Below are 14830 nucleotides of genomic sequence, written 5' to 3' on the forward strand. Positions count from 1 at the left end.
ACTGAAGCTAAAGCAAACCCTAACTATAAAAAATCATCTCTTTCTCATTTATTTTTTCCGACTTTTGCTCCAAACCGGGGGACCACCTCTCTCTTTCTCTCTTTCAAAAAAAGCACTTCGCGCGAAAAAGCAATGTCGGTGATGCTCCAGCCATGCCTCTCAGCCTCAATGCCTTCTTTCCCCTTCAAACGCACCGTTTTGGTGTGCTGCGCTTCGTCGCAGCAGTCCGACGCTAGGGTCCCCGAGCGAACCAAGGTCCGTCTCGGCCTCCCCAGCAAAGGCTGCATGGAGTCCGATACTCTAAGGCTTCTCGAAGTACACATTGTCCCTTCTTTTCTTCTTTTTTTTTTCCTTTTCCTCTCTGTTTGGTTCCTGAGAAAATTGCATAGCATTGAAATTTCTTATAACTTTTGTTTTGTTTGTGTAAAAGGCTTGTCAATTGCCTGTGAATCGAGAGAAACCACGACAATACGTTGGGCAAATTCCTGAGGTATGCGAAAACTTTTGTTCTAACTGATACTTTATAAGCAACTGGTTTTGAGTCTGGCACTTGTTTAAGTAAAGAATGCTGAGATTGCATTCCCAGTTGATTTTACAGCATGCAGCAATAGTCTCATTTGACTCAATTAACCGGACTTGGAAGTTAATCCTAGATACATTCTGTAGCTAATATTTTTAATACCCATGTGTTCTGCAGCTTGCTGATTTGGAAGTTTGGTTCCAGCGGCCCAAAGACATCGTCCGGAGATTGATATCCGGAGATATAGACCTTGGTATTGTGGGTTTTGATATAGTCAGTGAATATGGCCAGGTAAGCATTAAGTTATGAACTGTTTCTGGTTCGTTATTTGGGTAATTGGGTCCCTGGGTGTTCTTTTGAGGTTTACATATATATGGGCATAGTGACAATATTTTGCTTTATAAGTTGAAAAGTAAAAACTGAAATGCCTTCCCCTTTCTGCCTTAAGAGTAATTTTCCTACCATTACATCCAACCCTACTTTCTTGTGATATTCATTTAGGAGTCTCTCTCTCTCTCTCTCTGTGGTTAGTTTGAAGGCCATACGTTTGAAAAAGTATCATGTACTTTGATGAGGAAAATGCTTGTAGAGTGTGCACAAGTGTGTGTATATATATATTTATTTAAATAAAAATTGAACTTTAGGTTTGTATTGGATGTTTGATTCTAACCTAGTTTATGACATCTTCAGAATCAATGATCTATAAATCATTAAGATTGGATACTCAATGTTACTAAAGTTATTAAGAATGCCTATTAAGTTGATTACTCAATGTTACTAACTGGAATAATTCAGAATGCCCATAAGGTTAGATACTCAAGCAAGCATTGTCACTTTCTTTGCTCTCTGCTATGTGTTACTGTGTTTTTTCTGTGTTGCTGCCTATTTCAGCTGTGCTTCTATAGTGTCTTTGTACTGATCTGATGTATTTCCTTGAAATAAAAAGATTTTCATTCATAAAAAAAGGGTTTAGATACTCGAGCATGGGTTAGAACCCAGAGTAAAATTGTAAGATTTGTTTCAGCGAAGAATTCAATCTCTTAAACACACATACATGCATCCAATGAACACTCTTTTTATGTGAAGCATTCTTCCCTTTGTCATTACCTCAATAGAAACTTGTGCACGTAGTTTACACCTTGGAAAATAGGCAGAGTGCTTCCAAGACCCTCCATATTGGGGGTTACAGACATATAACTGCAATGGCATCCTGTAATTGGCTGGTAGATGCTCTGCCATACTCATAAATGTGAATTTTAGTAAAGGGAATGACACTTTTATCAAAGGGAAGAGTTGCAATTAGCAGCAGATCATGGACTCATTATGAAATTTAACTAGCAAAATTTCCTTGTTTCTTGTGTAGACCCTATGTACTAGGATAGTGCTTTATTTTGCTCCTTTTTTTTTAATGAAATTTTGTTACTTATTTAAAATAAAATAAAAATCCATGTGTTCTTATCAAGAATTGGTATGAGGAAGTGCATTACCATTAAAAGTTCATCATTTTTGTTCCTGCTGTCAGGGCAATGAAGATCTTATTATTGTTCATGATGCTCTTAAGTATGGGGAATGCCGTTTATCACTGGCGGTAAGTTGTTCTTGCAGATAGCCAACTGAAACTTACTACTTATCTCATAAATTTTACTGTTAATAATCTTGGTATATCACCGATCATAACAATCTTGGTATATCCTTTGTCCTTTCAGATTCCCAAATATGGGATTTTTGAGAACATAAATTCTCTAAAAGAGTTGGCAGAAATGCCTCAATGGACTGCTGAAAATCCTCTACGAGTCGCTACTGGATTCACCTACGTATGATCTGTGTTTTATTTTATTATTTTATGAAAAGTTTAGTTTATTTTTTTATTTTTGTAACATTTTCAGTTTTGGCCCTATCCTTCTGCACAGCTAGGTCCTAAATTTATGAAAGAAAATGGACTAAAGTATGTGACTTTTTCAACTGCTGATGGAGCACTGGAGGCAGCTCCTGCGGTGAGAACTGCATTCTTTCTCTATGATTTGCCGATTTCTTTCTTTCTTTTTGTTATTCTCTTTTTCCTCAATTTAGAAGTGAATTGTTGCTGTCCATTGAGATAGTTGATCTAGTCCCTCGTCATATATTAGAACAATGCATGTTGTTCTTGGGGAAGAGGCTTAGAATTTCTTTTGATCCAGAATATTGATCACCCTGCTAGTCAGTTTATTTGTTATTAACATATTCTTAATATTCTTTTCCCTTTTAAAGAAGATTGTTTATTTTGGTTATCTAATTATTTATATTCTTTACTGTTTTACCAGATTAGTGGTTGATGAGGTAAATTGTTTGATTGTCAGTTCTGTATACAGCACTGAACAATCTCTTTTCACTTTCCCCCATTGCTTAGAGACGTAATTTTTTTGAAAGATGATAAGAATGGAAACTATAAATAAGCTATTATGGGTTTTTTTTTTTTTTGGTGGGGGTGGGAGGGTGGGGGGAAGTTGGTCTAGTTCATAAAAAGGCACAGAAAGAAATTGAGAGAATGAATAAAAAATGGATAGAAGCACAACTAAAATAGAAATAGAAGCTAAGATGGTTTTGAAGACTGAAATTGAAATAGCTGAGCTCATTCACTGAAAACACAACTAAGTGAGCTATGCAGAGGGGAAGGCAGTCTCCAACAGAGGAGTCCATATTGTTGGCTTCACAGGTTAGGAAAATATGGCTTTATTTATTTATTTTGAGGGGTGTGGAATCAATGTATAGCTGACCTTAATTCATATGAAAGGATACAGTTGTAAAGTGCAATTTAGATTCTACTTTCCACTTTTTTTTCTTTTTCTTTTTTTCGGTTTTGTTTTGTTTTTATCTGGTAACTCTTCAAACCCACCACAATGCAACCCATACTGGGTCACAAGCCCGCGTGACTGAGCTTGGCTACTTTTCTACTTCTGTTAGTTTTATAATAAAATAAAATAAAAATTGTATGAAACCTTGAAATAATTGGTTTTCATTGGACAAATTACTTGTCTTCCTTTGAATTCTCTCCACTTCTTCTCCATAGAGAAAGAAAAAACGATGACCCTTCAAGCACATTTTGTTCACTATCGTGAACACGAAGTACTCTTTTCAATAAAGCTTCTATTACCTATCCCAAAAAAAGAAAAGAAATGATGACCCTTTTCTCTTTACCCTTCATTCTCCCTTTTGGTGTTTTTAGGTGATGTGCATAATGCTCACTAAAATGTTGATAAATATGTCCTAAATTAAGAATCCTGAATGCTTCGACAAGCTGTGGATAACAAACGACATAGATGATCATATATGGTTCAGTTTTATTTTGTTCAGTCTGTTGTCACGTTACAGCTCTTTCTGCAGTATTTGCCCTAATAAGATACAGCACTTCAAATATCCAATTGGTTGAGGTTGTCATAACATAGAGCTGTACACAATGGCTTCTAAAGGAAAGTTTTGGGTCTTGGGTGACAGTTCTATATGTAAAGCAATTAAAATATGAATAAAATAATTCATTTTGTTACATAATATTTCCCGTGGAATATGTTGCCTTTTGGTTTAAGACGTTCGTGGTTTGGATAATGATGTCACTTGTTAAAATGGAAATTTTGTATTGGATAATGGTGTTATCAAGTGTAGCTGACTGCTTAATAAATACATGCTATCGCCACATGAATTTTATATAGACTACTTGTCTTTACTGTAAATTCAGATGGGCGTAGCTGATGCAATTGTGGACCTTGTGAGTAGTGGAACAACACTGAATGAAAACGACTTGAAAGAAATTAAAGGCGGAATTGTGTTGAAAAGCCAGGTTAGCTATCTTGGACCTTGCCAAGCATCAGATTTTGTAGTTTCTAGAATGCTATTAAAAGAGGGACTTCGGGTAACTACTTTTCTTACACAGTTAATTTTGCATTTTGTCTTTTTCACATCTTGTCATACAACATTCTTCAGGCAGTTCTTGTTGCAAGTTGGAAAGCATTGATACAGAGGGAAGGTGTATTGGACATAACACGTAAGATTCTTAAAAGATTGGAGAAACGTTTGGAGACTGTTGGTCAGTTCAGGGTATGTCATGTTCTTCTGCTGGGGCTGCATTTTATTTAAATTTAGTTTTATGTTGCTTACACACTTCGCTGGCAGGTTTCTACAAACATGAGGGGAAGTAGTGTGGAGGAAGCGGCCGAGAGAATACTGAGTCAGCCATCATTATCTGGATTGCAGGTGTGCTTTGGAATGAAATCAATCACTTTTATTCTCCCAACTAAGTTTTCCACAATCGTTTTTTATAAGAAATAAAAAAAATTTAAAATGGAAAGGCTCTAGCCCTAGTACATTGGAAGTATAAAGGGAAGCAAAAAGAAATCTAAGAACATAAATAAAAATAAATAACTGTCTTGACCGTTACGATTGAAACCAGCTTGTTTTTAACAGGTTGGTTCAACTTAACTTGGTATGACATGCAGGTTTGTCCAGTTTATGTAGCACCAGTTACTGGGTTTTGAGTCTTAACATGTAGATTCTGAACTCATAAGAAATCTCTGTGCCCATCTTTTGTATTGAACTATATAATATGTGTTGAAAAACAAGGACACTAGTTTCTGGCATCTCTCATCTCGCTAGGGATTTTTGTATCTGGCTCCACATTGAATTGAGTTTCCTTGACCAGAAATCCACCTGCAAACTTAATTGTTTGGATATTGGCTGATGCAGGTTGTAGGCAGTGGAGTTCTTGTTTCTCTTTTGACCAACATTTTTAATGAAGAGACTCCAAGATGGTATGAGCTTCTCAGAAAACTTGGACTTTAGTCCATTGTAGCAAATGCATTGAGCATGTTGTTGTAGTTACGTAGTTGTATTAATGTTGAAGAGTTTTTTGTGCTCATCCCTGCCAGAAGGCTGAGGAGCATACTTTTCGGGTAGCTTTTTCTTTAATCCTAATGCTATGTTTGGAAGTTTGGAGGGAAAGGAAAGTAAACGGAAGTAAAGGGGAATGATTAGTTTCCAACTTATTTGGATGTTTTAAAAATTAGGATAGGAAAGAGAGGAAATGTTTAAATATATTTAAATAGACGAATATACTCCTATTTGAAAATGGACTTGCAACATTGGTCTATTATTAATTTGTTAGATTAAATAATTGTGACTACAACATGCATTATATATATATATATATATAGATATATTTTTTATTTGAATTAAATAATCAACATTGGTCTATGATTAATTATATATATATATATATTTTTTTTTTTTACTAAAAAAAAAACCATCCCTTATTGTTAATAATTAAAATAGGAAAAAATGTTTGGTTTATTTGTTTACTAAAATAATCAACGAAATATTGAATTTTGAGTGTTTCTTTCATTTATTATTATTTTTTTTAATATTTTTTATTTTGCTAGTTTGTAAATTTAATTTTTGCAGATTCAAAGAAGAATTGAGACCAAAAAAATAAAAGTCAGGGAGAGTGACTCTTTGAATTAAGTAAAAAATGGGATCCTACTATGTAATATGTAATATAAACTCAAATATTTGCCCACTTACTATTCAAAAACTAAACAATAGATCACAGCTGAAGTTCAGAAAAGAAAGCAACCCAAAATTCTCAACCCTACTAACTACTAAGCAATAGCACACAAATTTCAACAACTTTGAAGTGACTTTAACCAAAACAAATGAACAACTCTTCAAAGTAACTTCATTTTGAGCGACTAAATGATCAATTTCTTCAATGTTCTCTGTAGAGCCCTCTCTAGTTGAAGTAGCCCATTGTTGCCTCATCTCCAATGCAGTTTTAGATTGTTCCCCAATTGCTCTATCTTTTCCATAAAGCTCAACCAATTTGTTGTAGTTTGGAAATGGTTTGTTCTTAAGCCCTTTTGCTTTAGGTTTAGCTTACTGTTAAAAAATGGCAACAAAATAAGAATTGTATTAGTATAATGAAATGACCTTGACAAGTTTAATTGTAATCAAACAATTAGCACATAAGAAATTATAGCTTCCAAAACCAATGGTGATTGATATTAATAATGATCAATTTATCATAAATAGAATTAAACCTCAATATTTAAAGCTGCAAATAATGAAGATCAACAAAGAGAAGATAATCATTGTGAGAATTGAGATGTCAAGTCGTCTGTCAAACCTCAAGAGGTTAATTTGTCATTCAATTATGACTGCTTAGGAAGGGTCACATAGTACTTACTACAACATATTAATTTTTACAGCTCATCTTAACTCAACTAGTGTACAAGTCCATGTTAGTAGATCCGTTATTGAAACAAATATATATGCATAATATAAATGACAAACCTGGATTAGACTTTCCCAAAATCTTGATCATTCCAAAAATGGCGAACGTTTGTCTTTCTAACCTCAAAGTACTAATTGAGTAAGTTACTTGTCTCCTTTAAGGCCTCCTTCAAAGTATTAACCAATAGGCTACAAGACAAACTACATAAGCAACTGCCATTCGACGTCTCCATTCCCAAATTTGCAATGCACGTTTCCTTTTATTCTCTTGTATATCCATCTAATAAAATTATCCCATGACAGCAAAGCTATTACAACCCATGAAATGCATAAACACACTAAAAACAACTGAAAGAGCCAACTTTATAGCAACGAACAACATGCAAACACAGAGACATGTTGAATGCATGTGTGTGTGCACATGCTAGATTAATATGCACACAATCAAAGAAACTCACCTATGCAATATGTACTATATTCATCATCAACAACTTTACAAGACAAATAAAACTATCACCATTACTAATTGACAAACCATGTTCCCTCTAGGAAATATCATGTCCTCTAGCACATATGCACAAGCATTTAATTCTTGTAACCTAAAGTCTAATTTTTAGCATTTGTGGAGATTAAACAAGTCTCAAAGGATATCAGAGGATATAGATTATTTTTACCTGGACTTTAGAAAATTTATGCTTTCATACTTTTACTTAAATGTTCAAATGGTTAAAGGATAAGATAACTATCATATTTATCTCTCTTAACCTCAGATGCATTATAGGGACTGTCGAAAAAATTGGCATTTGTCATTTTTAAAAAAACAATCCAGCATTTTGCCTCCTTTCCCAAACTAATTAGGGAAATGCCTCTCTTTTGAAATTCGATTTTCTCAAAATCGAGTTAAGTTCTATAGTGACGTTTTTAAGGAGCCTATAGTGACGTTTTAGGACATAAAAGTGGCATTTTGAAATTCGAGCTCCTTGAACTCGAGTTATAGGTAAAAAAAAAAAAAGAAAAAAAAAATTGCTTGTAACTTGACTTCATGGAGATCGAGTTACAAAACGCTACTATAGGTCCTTTAAACGTCACTATAGGTTTCTTAAAACGCCACTATAGGACTCTAGAAATTTTTATTTTTTATTTTTTATAACTCAATTTTGAGAAAATCGAGTTTCAAAAGAAGGGCATTTTCCTAATTAATTTGGGAAAGATGACAAAATACTGTATTTTTTTTTTTTAAGGGGTATTTGCTCATTTTCTCTTAGGGATTGTATTAATTTGGGTGTGGTATACTGTATACCAAGCAAAAAATCTTATTTTGTATGAGTCACAGATAGCAAAGTGACACATATATTTAACATTAAAATCACAATATAAACTATGAAAAAATTTATATGTTTCATATTTGTGATTAATACAATAAATGATTTTTGCCCCTGCAAAGTAGATGGAACATAACCTAATTGATATAGGATTTTAAGATAGAGAAACTGTACAATTTTTTTGGAAAAGATACTGATTGAGTTTACAAAATTTAATCTGTTAAATTGTAAACATGTGTGGAGTTTAATTTAGCTATTTTAGATAGTGTAAATCATTCTTGATGATGGGATATAGATTATTACAAATTAGTTTTCTTTTTTTAACAAAAGATAGTGTAGATGCATATTTACGGTAATTTAGTTTTAATTGCTATTCAAGCACATTAGATTTCTCTTAAATATAAGTAGTTATACTTTTCTTTAGTTATTTTATAACTTCTTTGGATAATGTTATGTTGATAACAACTTCTTCTTCTTTGTGGGGTTTTTATTTTATTTTAATTACAATGATTATTTTAGATAAATATAACATATTAATCATTCTTATCAACTTTTCTTCTATTGTTTGATCACTTCTTAGGATAAAGTTGTGTTGTTCTTTGTGGATTTTTTATTTTATTTTAAACTTTCTATGTTTGATAATTATGTTTTAATTAATCTTATCCCATTTCCTTAGGACCATCAATCACCTTTTTTTTGCCTTTCATTCTATTCATAAGACCTTTCTTTTTTTATTAATTCTATTTTTTTTAGTATGAACATGTTGATTAACAATTCTATTTTCAATTGGATTTAAATTTTATATCAAATGGGACTCTAACAATATATATCCTTTAAAAAAAAAAAAAAAAAATCTATCTTATATCCTTGTTGCCTCAACCGTCAATCACACGTTATTGTTGTTGTTGTTGTTGTTGTTTGTTTGTTTGTTTGTTTGTTTTTGTTTTTTTGTTTTTTTTTTTTTTTTTTTTTTTTTTGGCCTTTGATTCTATTCATATGACCTTTCCTTTCTTATTAATTCTATTTTTTTTTAGTATGGCAATATAACACGTTGTTTAACAATTATATTTTCAGGATTTAAATTTTATATCAAACTAGTGTTTAACCCGCGCAACGCGCGGGATTATTTAAAATCTTATAAGTAGAAAAGAATACCGCTAATTGCTTTTAATATATATTATACATTGTAAAGACTCTTAGTCATTACTATTCTATTTTTGATGGTATTTACGAATGATCCTGATAAATTACATTGTAATAAACAGACATGTTTTTGACTGTATGTCTCTATTAAAAAAATAAGAGATCAAAATAATAACCTGTGTATAGCTATAAGAATGGTTTCATTAGAAGTAATAAAGTTGTAAGAATTAGATATCATTATGTTTCTTTTAAAAAAAAAAGGAGGTGAGGAAAAGAAATGGAAATAAAAATTTAGATTGTTAGATTTATATATCTGAATCATGGCATGCTATTTCAGAAAATAATGTGTTTGAACTTACCATATTTCTTAGGTAAAAGTCCATAGTGTTCTATTAACCAACCGATCATGCATTCAACTATTAAAAAAAAAAAAAACTCAATAGATGATTAGAAGAAAAAATAGTCACAATAGACATTATAAGGGAATTTTGATGTATTGAAGTAGATATATAACTAATCCAAACAGCCACAATAACTATAGAGATGCAGTAGTTGAACACACATAACTTCTTACTTTACAACAATAGAACAGTAGGGGAAAATCTATTTATTTTATTAAAGCAATTCTGTCGACTACATTCTTCATTCACTTTATACACTTTGAAATCAGCCATTTTGGGTTTTACTATAATTACATTTTATAGTAATGCTGTCCTAATCTGTCAGCTTTATTCAGTACATTCAGTTTAGTCTTCTAAAGAAAATAATAATAATAATTAACAATACTTTGAAATACATAAAGACTCTTAGAGTAAGGTAGTTTATACATTAGAGTTCAGTTTTTTTTCTTCTTTGTAGCAATTTGCTTAGTACTCTTTTGACGTTTTTGAAGCATTTGGAGCGGCATTCTTTCAGGTCTTTGAGCAGATGTTTCTCCTATTTCTATTTTTTGACTGGCTATGTACCTTTCCTTCCTTGATTTTTTTACAATTTCCTCCATTGTGTCCAGAAATTATTTGCGTTAGTTAGATATGTAAAGTAGATTATGTGTAGAGTAATGTTTGAATCATATAGTAAGCAAGTTGAAGTAAGTATGTTTCAATCACCTGATGTTCTTCAACTTTACTTGCGTCTTTTTGCTTATGTGAAATTTCCTTCTCCAAAATTTTTGAGACCATGTAATTTTCTTTTCCATACTTCAAATTATATTCATCAAGATGCAGTTGGAACAAATATTCGTTGCCAATTATTTTTTGAATCTCTTTTGGTAAAGTATTCTCATCTAATTTCAACATCTGTATAAACAAAAAAACAAACAATAAGCAAAAAATATATATATACATGTAACATTGGTAAGAAAGTATAAAATTTCAGTTTTCAGAAAATAAATATATAGGGCTGACATTTATATATGAAATTACCTCTTCTAGCATCTCTGCAAGTTCTTTTGCTGTTTTAGAAATAATTTTCTCAGCTCCTTTGTCAAACAATATGAATGTGGTTGAGCCGGTCTCATCTTGTACTTGGAGTTGTATTCTATAGCTATTTTAGATACAAAGTTGTTAATAGAATACTATATATAATTTGTGTGTGTTTTAGAATTTACAATTCAAATTTTTTTTTAATTACCTTGGGACTGCAAATTTTGTCTCATTTTTACAACATTCACACCATAGAACTCCTTTGACTTGTTTCACTTTCGTCTTGCATATAAGGCATGCAACATAATACCATCCATATTTGTTGTTGATATTAATGATTTTGGCATTGCATGTTACCATCAAGTTCTATAACACAAAGATCAGTCAGTTTATAAAATTATATCTTATTATAAAACACATAAACAGTTACTAATTACGATAAATTCATGATGTAAGAATATAGTTGATACCTTTGTCTCTGAGTTCCATTCCAAGTTCTTTATTTCAGCAACTGTTTTTTTATTATGTAAGGCCAGTTCTGCATCTTGAATTTTAGGTAGTCCCTTTGGTAGTATATATATCTTTTACGTTTATGTCTTTTGTGCTGTATCTAATCAAAATTTATGTATAACTCATAAAAACAATAACAGAACAGTTTCTATTTGTATATATCTATCATTTAAGGAATATTGCTAAGTAGGTACACTATTGTAAAGAAAAAGTGTAATAGTACTTACTTGTTTCTCATTTCTGCAACTTCTGGAATGTTTAAATTTACATACAGCTTTGTTGCAAAAGTGGATGATAGTTGATATTGACCTATAAAAAAGTTATAAAATTTATAAGTATTATAGATACGTAAATATTACATATTTGATAAATGAGTTAATCAATTGTTACCTCTGAAAGTTTTCACTATAGTTGAAGTCACTATTACTATGAATGGCCCTTTATTTGTTTTGTAGAAATCATCATCTATTTGTTGTGCAGTATTTCCCCATAAAGTTGTTTGAACAGATTTGTTCCTGAAGTTGTTTATATGTAAGTTTGAGTTATTTTAAAATTATAACATCTAAGTTTAAAAGAATGTATATATATCTTACTCTTCTAACAACAGTTGAATGTTTCTTATCTTTGTTGGACGCCCTCTTGTTTTGATCTCCTCAATGGCTCCAATGTAGTCCAATATGCCAATCACATCTGTTAAGATCACATTTTAAAAAAAAATAAAAGTCAGTATTAAGATATGAATTGCATTATTTTTTAGCTCTGTAAAAGTAGGTGCTTGGCTTGTAAAATAATATAAATTACTAGTTAAGTAAGTTGTGTTATAACAACGGGAAGCTATTGTTCCATAATCAGCAAATTCAAATTGGAACTGAGGTATTGAATGGTCAAATCCTTTGAATTTTGTGACTTAAGTTGTTGAATTAAAATGTATTTTGAGATCGTTATGTATTGGACGATAGTTCCCTTTATATTCTTCTACTAAGAATTTTGTAATTGTATATATGCTCCCTTCAATTAGTTGTGGACGAAAACTTTGAGCAAGACTCTTTCTGATGCTTGCATGTATCAATGTTCCCTACGAACATTTCAAATGAATTATCCTTTAATCTATAACAGCAGTACATAACAACCAATTTACATTGTCTGGTTGCAAGTTTTAATGAAGAAAGATTAGTAAGAATTATTCTAAAAGGGGTTCAATTATGAATTTACCTCTTTGTCAACCAATATCATATCGAGGCTAATCAGATCATTGTTGTTTGCTATATTAATTGCATCCCACATTCGTAAAACTCTAACTTTCACTTTTGAGTTTTTTTGTCTGTCAATATCTGCTTCAAATTTGTGTACTCCATATTCTTTTGAATTTGTATTATCTGCATAATTTAAACATCAGTTAAATTTATATATAATTATGGAGTAAAATCTGTCATTTGCAACATAAGCGACAATATAACTATTAGACTATTTAAATATTTCAGTTTGAAAAACGTAATAAAAATCTTTAAAAGAAAAACAATATTTAATTATTTTAACAATTGAAGAAAAAGATTTCAAGAGATTGAAAAAAAATAATGGGAAAATAGCGAAAATGGTATCTAAATGTAATATTTATTGAGTAATGCAGCAAAATTGAAAGGAAAAGACAATGAGAAAAGAAAAGTGAAATCTTAACAAAAAACTCTTAAATGGAAAAAAATAATAATAATAAAAAAGGAGAAAGTTAGAACTCATGTTTTTTGATTGAGATAAAAGAAGAACCCTAGAAAATTAAACTCAATAGTGGGAAAATGATCTGTGAACCCTAGAAAGAAAACATGCTCACTTTCTTCATAGTCTGTTGTTACAGAGAAGTCTTCTGAATAGTTTGCTGTTGCAGTGAAGGAATGGCGGTTGAAATAATTGAGGGAGGGATTCTGTTTTTGTGTTTGTGTATTTGTATTTGGCCGAATAAGTATATTGGTTCAAGATTTTCATTTTGTCGCACCACTTCAATGAGTGATTCTTCTACTTTGGGCTTGATCAATGTCGCACCACTTCAATGAGTGATTCTTCTACTTTGGGCTTCATCAATTTATCTGAATGGGCCCAAATATGGTTATTATCTGAGGCTTACTTTACTTCAGTAAGAGTAAGTGTATCACGCAATCAATAACATTTTTTTCTCATGAGTGAGGCTGGGCTTGGGATTGGCCTTAATTGTATATGATTGTCTCTCATAACTTTATAGGGCTCATGATTATTAGATGAAATGGGTTGGGCTTTTTTAGGTTAAGGTATGGATCTATCCACATGTGAAATTGGAATTGTTATATGTCCACAATAAGAATTTATTGGGAACTTTAATAATGAGATTTATGTGTATTTGGCAATTATCTGATTTGGGAATATACAATGGACTCATTCAATGTAATTTTTGTGATTTGTAATTATTAAATGTCGTCCAAACTCAGGACCTTTGAGTTTTAGATACAAAAGTATATATATGTGAAAAGAAAGACTAAAGCAGTCAGGTTTGTTCTTTGTTTTCGTTCTGAAAATTCAATTGAATTTGTTGTTGGCAACCAGATCAACTTCAATAATTTGTTGTTTAACATGACAAATAACCTGTAAAATATTTAATTTTTAAGCGTGGTCGTACAGGTTCATATATTTTATTGGTGCAGTAGAATTTTTAGCAAACTAAAAGAAGTATATGTAATCAATCAAATGTTTGATACCGTTTTGCAGTTTCAGTTTTATGGTCATGCTACATTGGATGCTGCACATACAATCTTTGAAAGTATTCTAAAGTATGAAACTTAAAGGAAAAGAGGTGTGTTCCAATCAAACATGATCTACTAAATGAATTATAAACAATTTCTGTCAATTTAATAGTAATTACATTCATTGTTTTATAAATGAAAATTCACCTTCCAGCAACCATAAACTTACAACAACAAAAATACATTACACTTTCAGATTTCAAAGTCTTACAATTTTAATCGCTATTCAAAAACAGTATATCAGGTAGGATGGAAAACAGTTTGAAATAGTGATAATACTTTTTCTTTTTTTAGCGCTCCGTCTCCCCTTGAATAGTAAGCAGTAAGTCATCGGTTCATTTTTAATAATAAGTAAAATGGGTTGAAACTGCTGTTTTTGCTAGGATAACAGCAAGTACACACTGGCAGTTAATGAGTCCCCTATTAAAAGAAATGAACGTTAAGATCAATAGGATGCCAAAAAAAAAAAAAAATAAAGAAAGAAGGAAAGTGTAATAAGCAGGAAATCAAATGGTATAAAATTATTTTTCTCAATATATCCAAAAAAATATAAAAAACAATACAAATTCTGTTAAGTTCAAACAGTAATATAATAATTGATAAGAAGTAAATTACAGTTCAAACTCTAGCCATGGTTTAATAGTTTAGGTAGTTGTAGACATGAAGTTCGGATTTCTTTTTTTTCTTTTCAAGTGAGGGAGGGGAGAGATATGAAATCGGGTTCACCCAATGAGGAAACAGGACAGTGCCACCAACCCACAAAGGTCATTGTTAATTTTGATTTAGTTCGTCCAAAAAATTAAACAGAATTAGTTGAAGGTCTGTTACCTGGAGTCTCTAAAGTCAATATTGTAAAGTCAATAAATCTTAAGTTTAACATGGTCAATATTTCAA

General features: G+C 31.4%; 1 protein-coding gene and 1 long non-coding RNA gene across 2 annotated transcripts; one reads left to right on the forward strand and one right to left on the reverse strand.

Annotated features, from left to right (window-relative positions):
- On the forward strand, positions 1 to 5636 carry LOC126715947 (ATP phosphoribosyltransferase 2, chloroplastic-like). The gene is made up of 10 exons (XM_050416812.1): positions 1 to 315; positions 431 to 490; positions 698 to 811; positions 2043 to 2108; positions 2227 to 2334; positions 2431 to 2514; positions 4230 to 4331; positions 4475 to 4588; positions 4664 to 4744; positions 5234 to 5636. The coding sequence occupies exons 1-10, from the start codon at positions 133 to 135 to the stop codon at positions 5327 to 5329; spliced, it is 1008 nt and encodes a 335-aa protein (XP_050272769.1). The 5' UTR covers positions 1 to 132; the 3' UTR covers positions 5330 to 5636.
- A 5759-nt stretch (positions 5637 to 11395) lies between these two features.
- On the reverse strand, positions 11396 to 12063 carry LOC126715950 (uncharacterized). The gene is made up of 3 exons (XR_007651967.1): positions 11765 to 12063; positions 11562 to 11686; positions 11396 to 11480 (listed from the first exon to the last, which is right to left on the reverse strand). It is a non-coding gene; the product is annotated as an uncharacterized LOC126715950 (long non-coding RNA).
- Positions 12064 to 14830: the final 2767 nt, after the last annotated feature.

Source organism: Quercus robur, chromosome 2 (genome assembly GCF_932294415.1).
Source record: "Quercus robur chromosome 2, dhQueRobu3.1, whole genome shotgun sequence".
Taxonomy (NCBI): Eukaryota; Viridiplantae; Streptophyta; class Magnoliopsida; order Fagales; family Fagaceae; genus Quercus; species Quercus robur.